This window comes from Tyto alba, unplaced genomic scaffold (assembly GCF_018691265.1).
Source record: "Tyto alba isolate M040663 unplaced genomic scaffold, T.alba_DEE_v4.0 Super-Scaffold_29, whole genome shotgun sequence".
Taxonomy (NCBI): domain Eukaryota; kingdom Metazoa; phylum Chordata; class Aves; order Strigiformes; family Tytonidae; genus Tyto; species Tyto alba.
The window spans coordinates 12,304,093-12,314,626 of NW_024881303.1; the positions used below are offsets into that span (position 1 = coordinate 12,304,093).

At 47.1% G+C, this 10,534-nt stretch overlaps 1 protein-coding gene and 1 non-coding gene across 4 annotated transcripts; both read right to left on the reverse strand.

Moving 5' to 3' along the window:
- Nucleotides 1–2,685: 2,685 nt before the first annotated feature.
- Nucleotides 2,686–10,300, reverse strand: EIF5 (eukaryotic translation initiation factor 5). 3 transcript variants are annotated; one of them, XM_042798983.1, is made up of 12 exons: nucleotides 10,198–10,300; nucleotides 9,829–10,021; nucleotides 7,613–7,892; nucleotides 7,262–7,343; nucleotides 6,855–7,027; nucleotides 6,415–6,526; nucleotides 5,585–5,724; nucleotides 5,001–5,159; nucleotides 4,650–4,811; nucleotides 4,240–4,404; nucleotides 3,850–3,984; nucleotides 2,686–3,085 (listed from the first exon to the last, which is right to left on the reverse strand). In XM_042798983.1, the coding sequence occupies exons 3-12, from the start codon at nucleotides 7,682–7,684 to the stop codon at nucleotides 2,993–2,995; spliced, it is 1,293 nt and encodes a 430-aa protein (XP_042654917.1). In that variant the 5' UTR covers nucleotides 7,685–7,892; nucleotides 9,829–10,021; nucleotides 10,198–10,300; the 3' UTR covers nucleotides 2,686–2,992. The 3 variants fall into 3 exon arrangements, with proteins under 3 accessions (XP_042654917.1, XP_042654916.1, XP_009969479.1); XM_042798982.1 differs by lacking the exon at nucleotides 10,198–10,300 and having other exon boundaries at nucleotides 9,829–10,190; XM_009971177.3 differs by lacking the exons at nucleotides 9,829–10,021; nucleotides 10,198–10,300 and adding an exon at nucleotides 8,404–8,581.
- On the reverse strand, nucleotides 5,942–6,065 carry LOC116958881. Its single transcript, XR_004405526.1, has one exon. It is a non-coding gene; the product is annotated as a small nucleolar RNA SNORA28 (small nucleolar RNA).
- Nucleotides 10,301–10,534: the final 234 nt, after the last annotated feature.

The following is a 10,534-nucleotide window of genomic DNA, read 5'->3' on the forward strand; positions in this document are numbered from 1 at the left end:
GCCGCGGGGAAGGTCCCGCTCCGCTCGCAGGCTCCGGCTGGGAGAGGCAGGTTTGTCAGGCCGAGGCTCAGGGACCTGCCACCCGCCCCAGGGGTTTGAAAGAGAGAGACCGCACGTACCAAGTGAGGGAAATTGCCCAACACTCCCCGTTTCCTTTCCAGGTGCCGGGAGCCTCTTTGAAGCTTCGAGCGGATTGTATCCAAACACCAAGCTGCCTTTTGAAGATGCACTTGTTGCTTTTCATCAGGTAGCAGCAGCAATAAATTCAAAAACGCGGGGAAACTTCAAAGTCGGGCTTCTTCCTTCCCTAAAGACATGCTCACAAAATGAACGGTCATGTTTATTCACTGGTAGAATCCTCAGTTAATCTCAGATGGAAACAGCAGTGTGTATGGGAAAACAGGGTGAGAAGTGTAACTCCGTGCCAGGAATTCCACGGTTAGTGGTGGCCTCAGTGCCTCTAGAAGCCCCCCATGCCTGAATGTTAGGGTACCACTTCAAAATACACTTAATCTGATCCACCTCGGGGCTACTACAGACAAGAACACTTTCACTCCCTGCACACTCCCCCTGTTTACCCCAAATCTACCATCATATAGCTGCTGTGACATCAATTCACTGATCCTATGGAAAACTGTTTTTTTTTTTTTTTTTTTTTTTTTTTGGTGGGTTTATTTCCTAGTTTCCCTACTGGAAGGAACAGGCCTGTCTTACTAGTGGCTATGTTTTGGAGTGGAAAAAGAGATTATCCCCTCCGGTGGCAGCCTGCAATTATGATTAAACCTGCTCTAAAATGAAACCAACTGCAGCCTAAATAAAACTTCACCGCATCACAGCTGGCAGCAGCCACCACCACGCAACACGCGCTTCAGCCAGAAACCTGCTGCTCACCCCCTGGAGATGGCATCGACCCCCCGGATCTGCACACCGGCACCGGGCAGCAGCCCGTTGGTTACTCCGGGGAAGGGCGCTGAGCCACACTAGCCCAGCTCAGGCTGGGAGAGCCAGGAGAGGGTCCTGCCCCCGCTGCGCAGGGCTCCCGGGGCAGCATTTCTCAGCGCTGCAGCTGGGGTGCAGCCCTGGGCCAGAGCAGGGCTCCCCCTCGCTCCCCCCCTGCCCCAAGCAGGGACGTGGCTCAGAAAGGCGAAGCCGACTCCAACCTCTGCCCAAACATCAACAGAACTGGGAGATACTGATTTCACTGTCCGGATGGTGCTAATGCCCAACCTGTTGGCACAATGCAGGGGGAAGCCCAGCGTTAAAACCTTCCCGCCAACTAAGCCGTGGTTTTAGCACTTCCCTCTCAAGCTTCTGTCAGCGCCCCTGAAGTTCTAAACCTTCTGCTTTAAAAAAGTTCCACAGGTTCCAGTCTCTTAATTGCCACCTACGTGAACCAAATCCCACTCGTTTTCTGCAACAGTACAGGGAAAAAAATCAGCAGCTCTAACAGCTACAGCGCTGTCAGCTGGGCTTTCTTCCCGAGGATCAATAACCCCCGCGCAGGGCAGGCTGCAACAGGGGCGCTCAGCTCTTCGGGGGAGGCGTGTGACTGCACCAGAGCTCGCATGGGCATCAGTAATTCATCTTCCAGGTTCCCAAGCAGCATGAAAATTGACAAATACTTTTGAAATACAAACCTTCTTTCACAGAAAAAACCCCAAACAAATAAACCTGTACTTAAGTTTAAAATAATGTTTTTGTATTGCTGCAATAAACACCCGTCTAAAATGAAAGAACTCTTTCACCTGCTTCATGGCTTCACTCCCAATGCCATTTACCACATCCACTGGTGCCAAGTGACAATTTGATGCCAGGTCCACCTGCAACAGCACAGCAAGTTCACAGACCTACACCCCACTGTTTCGGAGAGGAAAACCTGCAGCTCGAGTCACCACTATTGTAACAAAAATCAAAATCCTCCCTTCCACCCAATTGTAAGTTCTGCTAGAATAAGTTGACTAGAAGCAGCAGCTCACTGTGCCCTGGAGCCTCATTCTCTCACAACTCCTAATACTCAATCTCACAATGAAAAAACCCAACATCATCACTCCCTTGCCATTCTGGTATCTTCCAGAGCAGAAAGCTGTGAAGGGCAGCAGAACACCCCCGCACTGACCCTCCCTCCTAGGCCCAAACCCGTTGCTCACCCTGTCACACCAGTTCCCCAACTTTAGTAACAGCACAAAGAAGCCTGGTTCATCTAAAGGCAGCTGGTACCTCTGTACTGGCCTTCAGGATCTAAACTCCGTTTGAGCCACACGGGTCGGTTTCAGGTGCTGCCGTCCCCTCCCTGGATCAGGCACGGGCAGGATTCCCCTTCTTCTCCACAGCAGTGCACATCACTCTAGGGTGCCTGTGACCTCAGCTCTAGTCTGAAACCTCGAACAAAAACCAAAACAAAACCCAAACCCAACTTACCTAGTGAGCACCTGCAGTACTTTGTTACAAGGATCAGAACCCAGACAGGTGCCTTTGTTTGAAGCAGCTGGCATCTGCACACTCTGCTTTACTCAACACTGCTTCCTGCCCAGGTTTCAAATCTCCACTGTTCCAACAGCCTCCAAGCCAAGGGTATTTTTTGCCTCATTGAAGCGTTTTTCGTTGTTTTGTCTCATACCTTGCACATTTCACCAAGTTGTGTAAATACTTACTTGGAAAAGAAATAAGGGAGTTCACAGTCACAACTGAAGATTGACCAAAACCAAATCCTTTATTTCCACAACTGTATAAATGTGCTCCAAGTATGTGTCCAACACAAGTCAGAAAAACAAAATAGAACATGCCAGTTGCAAACTAGATCAGTTCACCGATGTGCTGACTCCTTGGTATTAGGCTTAGTTACACAAGACCAGTCACAGTAAAAAGATACATTTTAGAGTACAAAGAGTAGCAGGATGTTAAGCCATTTCAGCTTGTGCACATACAAGTCACACTTCTGGCAGAAAATGCAGAGAAGTTTGCATTTTTATGCAGGAAGCTATGTTGCATCACTTTAAATGGCATCAATATCGATATCGTCATCTTTATTGTTTGCAGGCTTCACAGTTTCAACTTTAGGTACACTGGCAGTTGTAGAATACACCACCTGTGGAGAGACAAGAACCTTTTACTACAGCATCTACTGGCATTGAGTACTATAATAATTTTAACATCAGGAGTTGCAACACCTGCCCGCTCAACAGCCCTCCCATCTATTGCCGTAAGCTCCGTGTTCTGCAATGCACTGCACAGCACCTCCTGGTATGAGAATTAATATTGTACTGGAAAGTTGAGTTCAGGCACGCTGAAATTACAACTACACCTTAACATCAGTCTTTAGAAGGCAGAGGTACACGTGTGCCTGTAGAAAGCGGGTTATCACAGGCAAGAACAAGAGCAGGTACTATTGAGAACAAACCAGAAACCCACATGCAGAAGAAGTTCTAGCCACAGTCAGCTGGAGTGTGGCTAGCAAGATTTTACCTAGGCTGAAACTGTGAGGAAAACAGCCGTTTGTTCTTTAATCAGTTTCCCAATATACACGCACTAGCTCTTCTGAAGCACGAGGCTTGATGCACAGGATCACTCCATCTTCCACTACACCAACTACTACTGTGCAAGAGACTGTATCATTCCACAGCAAGTCTTTGGCGCTTAAGCTACACCCACACCGATACAGAAGTGAGCTTACAGACAAGTGGCTGCGTGGCCAACACGCTCTGACAAAGCATCAGGAACAAGCTGCTCCTCCACCTGCACAGTACTAGATGAAGCCAGCCTTTTTAAAGCACACCAAGACAAAGTACAAGCCTCAAGTGTGCAGGAACAGCACAACCTTGGAGTTGTTTACAGTAAGCGAGCCTTTCTTACCTCTATGTTTTCATCTTCATCCTCTTCTTCATTACCGGAAGATTCTTCTTCAGCTTCCTTTAGCCATTTAATAAATGGTTCTGCTTTGACACGGATTTCTTTGGCAAGCTCCTTTGAAACATATTTCTTTGAGGCCTGACAGAAATACACAGACTCTGCTCAAACGCTGAAGAAATTTACATCAGATCACAGCCAAATACATTAAGAGCCTACCTTGGAACTCTAACCTCACCTTACTGCCTCAGCCTATTTTTGAAAGAGACATTTCTCCCAGGCAATAACGTCTCTCAGATTAAAGACATCTGCCCAAGCCATTACACCAGAACAGAGAAACCAGATGTATATACTACATTCAGGTACTTCGATAGTATGTGAAGTACTACCTCTTACCTTTTCTGCCCAGCCAAGGATGACTTCTTCTTCCAGAAGATCTGCATCATACATCTCCTTCAAAATATGCGGTATTTTAGAAATAAGCTGAGACTGATGCATGGCTACCACACACTCGAAGCCATGGAGAAGGTACCTCTGAGCTTTCTTGTTGTTGTGGCAGAACTAGAATTGTGGGAAAACCAATTAAATTAGCTTTTTTTCCTTTTCCAGGAAGAGCTGCTGTGTCTACTCTCAACTCAATGTGACAGCAAAGCTTACAACAGCTCACACTATCCCTCCCGACAATTCTCCCTAGCTAAGGGAGTATCTAAAACCAAAGCCATCTACAAAAAGCTGCCTTCTCCATAGTAGTTGCTACAAGAAGCCAACCCAAGTTATCACACTCGGTACAGAAAGACACTGCTTACACGAAGGAAGTGACGCCTGTATTTCCTTATCTGTTCACGAATTTTTTCGTCGAAAAGGACTTCAGTGAGAACTAGGGGGCCCATAGCCTTTACATCCAGTCTCTCTGCTTCTGCTACAATGTCTTTGTCAGAAGTATCAATGACACCTTCTTCCTTCTTTTTCTACAAGGATAGAACAGACAGAAATGTTTTTAAGCTACCGAGGTCTGTGCCAACGTTTTACTGCACTGCTTCCTTCCCCACCACTGGTGGAACCAGTACTTTGGCAGAAGCTTGCACTTGGTCTCCACACCGATGTTTTATACAGCTGCAGTGGAGTAGCTACCAAGCAAAGAACCAGAGAATATTCACCTTCACAAAATCAAATAGTATGTTGACCCTCTCCTCCACTGTTCTTTCCAGGTCTTCACTAAGTGTGAGGTTCTTTGCGTGGTCACTGATTTCATCCATTCTACGCCTCTGGGCTTCTTCTGTGGTGTCTTCACCCCAATCATCATCATCCTCCTCCTCCTAAGAAAAAAACCAAAAAGGTTTGCATGACATTACTACAGGCTTAGCGAGGATTTCTAGATGAAAATTTGAGAGCATTTTTATAAACAGGTACTTCGGTTTTTCCCCTGAAGAATGGGTTACATTATGATTTGGAAGCCAAAGATGATGGAGAAAGGGCAGACGTGGGAAAGAAGTAACGGAAGCCAGGCATAGCTGCAGCCATCTGTACAGTTACCCAAAGTGCAGCTTTGCCACTATCCAGTACACTCCTAAGATACTCCATTTCAGGGACCCTGACTGTAAAGGGTATGCCAGCAGTGAAGTTCTGGATACAGTAAGAACTTCTGGCGCAATGTTGACTTGCAAGGAACACCAGTGATTTCATTTCAGATTAGAGCAAGACACCGCACCCTCCCATCTTCCCACTTTTCCTTCCCACTTACCACAACCTGTGGAGGAGTAATCTCCTCTGGTGGTGGGGGTGGAAGTGTCTCATTGCTGGACACAGAACCATTCTCTTTGTCCTTGCCTTTTCTGTTCTTCTTATCCTTTTCTTTCTTTCCTGTACCAGTGTCACCACTTTCTGCAAGTGAATTTTAATGTCTTATTCTACGAACTAGAGACAGCTAAAAAGTCCCTGCACTAATGCACCTCTGCCAAATCCCCAAGGGGGTTTGGATGCCTTTATTAGCAAAAAGTTACACATAGTACCCATCCCCACATACATTTAGAACAGATGTAGATCCACTGGGGAAAACCCTGGTTCCAGCAAAAACTCTTAGTTTTCATCAATAATTAAGGTTGTCCAAGTCTATATAACAGGTGATCTCATAAAGCAGAGACCCCTGGAATAGGTTAGACTTTTCTATTCTAGCAAGCTTAAATTGCAGCAGGCAACTAGATGCTTACTACAGAGTGTTGCTTGCACAGAACAAGTACACTACAATAAGCATTTACTATACTACTTTTACTTCCTACCCTTCTACTTCATGCTGACTTAAAAGGAAAACTGCCATGAGCCTCAGCTGCCTAGCTTTCCTCCTCTTAAGTTTTGTCCTGCATAGACAAATCCACTTCTACTTGCAAGGACACAGGATCACAAGGGGTGAAACTGCTCACATTGAAACTATGAACACAGCTACTTCATCCTGACCCACAAACATACTCTGGGAGTATGCTGGATCCTTTGCACACTGTAATTACATGTGAGCTATTTTTCCACTTACTGAGAGGAAGTTCCCTTTACCCCCACAAAATAAGGAAACACACTTACCAGGTGGGTTTTTGAGAATGAACGTGCAGAGTTTATGGTTTGTGTCAAGCATGCCTCGATAGCCACAGGCTTTGCAAGAGTTACCTATAGTTTGTTTCTTAGGATTGACATGCTGTAAAAGAGAATAACCTCCAATTAACATACACTTACAGAAAAATTATGTATTAAAGCCTAAACCTGATGCTTACGTTATCATCTGCACAGGAGTAAGCCAGCGATCTAGGTATTTTGTATGATGCCCAAGAGAACAAGTTTAGAGGTGGCAATTTAGCTCTGAAGTTCTGAACTGTATTAAGTGTAAAATGTTTCCAAGGAGGTGGGGGGGGCGCGTGTACTGGATTGTCTCTTCAGATATCCAAGTCAGCTATTAACTTCACACCACTTCCATAAACATCTAATGAAGTGTTTCCATAGTGCTACCAGTAATAGAGCACACTCACCAGATCAGTTTCGGGATTCTCACACTCAGGACAGAGAACAAATTTTTTAATGAATCCATCCAACATGTCTTGCAGCTTATTCGCCTCATGAGATCCATTGACAATGTAACGGTCATTCTTAACATCAAACTGGGTCTGTGCTCCCAGCTCACAACCAAAAAATTTGGTAGGATCTGTAAAGAAAGTGTAACAACCATCACTGCCCTCTTATCTTCACTTGTGTTTTTTCAACAGCAAGTAAATACGCCACTGCTTTTATATGTTCACTATTCACCCTGGGATAATCACATTTCTTTCTTAAAAATCTTGAAAGAACAGTATTAATGCTGTGTTAGCTACTCAAAACTACCACTTCAACACAAAAACATGGAAATATAAAAAAAGTTCTGTCATTCCAGACTACTTACACGTTGGAGGCCGATTAAGCGCCTTTGCAACGTCAACCATGTTGACTATAACCGTCTTTATTCCATTTCCTTTGCCCTCCACCTAAAAGGAAAAAGAAGCGTTTTAAGAGTAAGTGACTGCAACAGCCAAACCCAGCGTATTCCCCATTTCACTACATAAAAGTTCTGCTCTGGAATTTACTGTCACAGAAGAACAAGTTAATGTACAGATAGTCTGGACAGAAAGGAGCAAGCATCCTCCTTGCTCTTTGACTGGCTAAACATCATCATTACTTCACACATCTCTCCCTCTACCAAGAGGGCAACTGGTGTAAAACACTACCTATTTACCACTACCGGTTAGTAAGTTACCTTGGCAATCAGACGGGGCATTTTGTAGCGATAGAACTGATCTGAAACACTGCGGTTGACGTTGACAGACATTTTGCCTTATTAGTAGCTTTATCAATAAGATGAAGAGATCTTTGATTGCAGTTTTTTGGTATCTTCTGTCTGGAGAAGACGGGATGACATAAACGACTGCAAGAGTTCTCGGTCTCTGACATGAAAAAATTTTCGCCACTGAGGCTGTAAGGTTCTTGCTTGTATGCTATGTTTCCCCAATACAGGTACCAGTGGCTGCGCAACAGCTCTGCAAGTGTTAATAAACAGAAAAGAAATCAAGTTTATATTGATGTGCACCAACTGCTAGACAGCGATGTAAGAGACTATATTTAGGGTGAAGAAAAAAAATACCTTCTTTATGCTATGGTTTTCTTCAACTTGTAGAACTAAAAACAACAGCCTTGAATTGCACTGCTAAGTAACTTTTCCTCAACTATACCACAGAGTTTTCCACCCTCTTCTTTCTTACTCAAAACACAGATTAAGACTATTTTCTGTACTATTAACTCCTGAAGGAGTACTGCAATCAAGAAGGCAGGGAAAGAAACACTGCTCCATGTTATGTACACCAGTGGCTCTTGCACCAAGGGTTATGTGATACGTTTCAAGCTGCAGGAGAAAGATCCGGAAAACAGTTTCAAATTCCACTTTATGGCATGAACCTATCACATAAACCGAAGTCTGTCAGAGTGTTGAGAAATATCAGAAAGATGAAGCAACAGCAATCTGTAGCCCAACATAATTTTTACATGGCTTACCAGGTTTTTTTGATCGGAGTGGAAAAGAGTTGAAAATTAGGTAATTCTCTCTCTCATTTATGGATTCTCATAGCAGCTTCTGTTGAGTTTTGACTTAACAATAAGCCTGATAAAGTCTGACATAAGTTGCTTCACTGTAGAAAGCCTAGCAATGCAGAGGTACAGAGCAGTGCAGCAGCTTTTCCAGTTGACTTTTTTTCTTAGGGGAAGGGGGAGGAAGGGGAAGGAGGATGAGTCCTATTATTAAAGTTGCCTTAAGCAGTATTTACTTATTTAAATTAACATGTGTCTCTATAATCAGATGTAAGAATACTTAAGCCACAACTGGTTGACGACACAGGCAATGGTTATTCTGACACGTCATCATGTTATTATTAATGACAGAAGCGTTGACACGTTACAATAGCCTTCTTAGTATTTATGCAAAGAGCACGTCTGTACGATCCACACTGCCTGAGTCCCTCCGGTCAGGCTTCCAGTAAGAAGCGAGTGCATTTGTATGTGCCAGATGCGGTTCTGCCCTTCCTCAGCAAAAACTGCACCACGGACTTTGTTTCAAGCACGAGGCTTTCTTCCTCGAGATGCCTAAAAAAGACCCACCGTGTGACCTGACCACGCACCTGCTGCAGCACTGACGGAAGCGGGGATCTCGGTGACTGAGCATGAGCTCGCAGACAAAACGTGCGGTTTCCCCCTCCTTCCAGATTACAGCTTTTGTCTGCTGTAGACTAAAGCTCCCTCTCCTGGTCCCTGGGACACCTCATCCCAAGCACCACCCCCCCTATATGCTATGCAGAGAGGAAAAAGCGGGAAGGCAAATAGACTCCCTGCCTTCAAAGCACCGTTTCCCCGCCCCGCTCAGCCTTGTGATGAGTCATAAATGCAGCAATTAAGCACTGAGTCAGCCCTAGAAGGGATGGGGGGGGGGGGAGTCACCTCCAGCCACGCATGCGTTCTCCAGCCGCTAGTGGGGGACGCTCCACCGCCCCCCCCGCGGCGGGTTTGTAACTGCGCCACAGCCGCCCGCGCCGCGCGCCCCCTCCCCGCCCACCCACAGCCCGGGGAGGCGCGGCCCCAGCCGCCGCCATCTTGTCTCGTCGCATGGCTGGGGGGGGGGATTGAAGAAAAAAAGAAAAAAAAAAAAAAAAAAAAAAAGAACCCCCCCCCCAAAAAAATCAGCAAACGGATGAAACTAAAGCTTTAGGTCGTTTTTCGGTTTGTTATTTTTTTTTCTCCCACTTTTTCTTTTTCTCCCTCATTTCTCTTCCCCCTCCCATCAAAGTCCCAGATACAAAACCTCTCCTACCATCCACCGTTTAACCAACAGACTGACGCCCCAGCCCAAAGCGCCCGCCCGCTTCTTCCACAGCGCCCAAAGCCGCCTCTCAATCCCCTCATCCGCCCTAGCCCTGTACCAATACTCACCGTTTTCGTCCAATAAAGACATAAACCCAACGCTGCTCGCCCCGGGCTGCGACGAAGCCGAGTGTGCGAAGAGAATAAGGCCGTGAGGGCGCTTATATCCAGACGGAGAGGGAGGCGGAGGCGGACGCCGCAGCCTCCGGGTCCCGGCGTCCTGAGGCGGGCGGTATCAGCAGGGACAGCAGTGCCGGACAATCTGCGGGCAAAACACAATCAGGTGCATCGTTAGTGGCGACACCTGTGAGGAGAGGGAGGAGGAGGAGGAGGAGGGGGGAGAAAGGGAAGGGGGGGAGGGAAAGGCGGCGGCCGGCGCGCAGCGCAGGCAGAAGGGGGCGGTTGATGGGACCCCAGCAATGGCTGCCCCGTACTCACCTCTAGAATGTTCTCGCTCTGACTGAACAACGCCAAAGCTGGGATCAATCAGCCAGCGGCGTGCCCCGCCCCCCCAGCCCCACAATTGGCTCGCCGCTCGCTTTGGGGCGACGCTATTGGCTGAAGCCTCGCCGTCCCCCCCACCTACTGGCGGCGACCGCCATCAATCAGAACACCCCGGGCTCCGTCTCCCTCCCCCCCGCCAGAGCCCCAAAGGACATCGCGTCTACCGCGGCCGAATCTCGCGAGAAAGCGCGAGACGTGGCGGGGGGAGGGGCGGGAGCTGGCGGGGCTGAGTCAGCGCAGCGGGGCCGGGCCGGGCCGGGCCGGGCCGGGG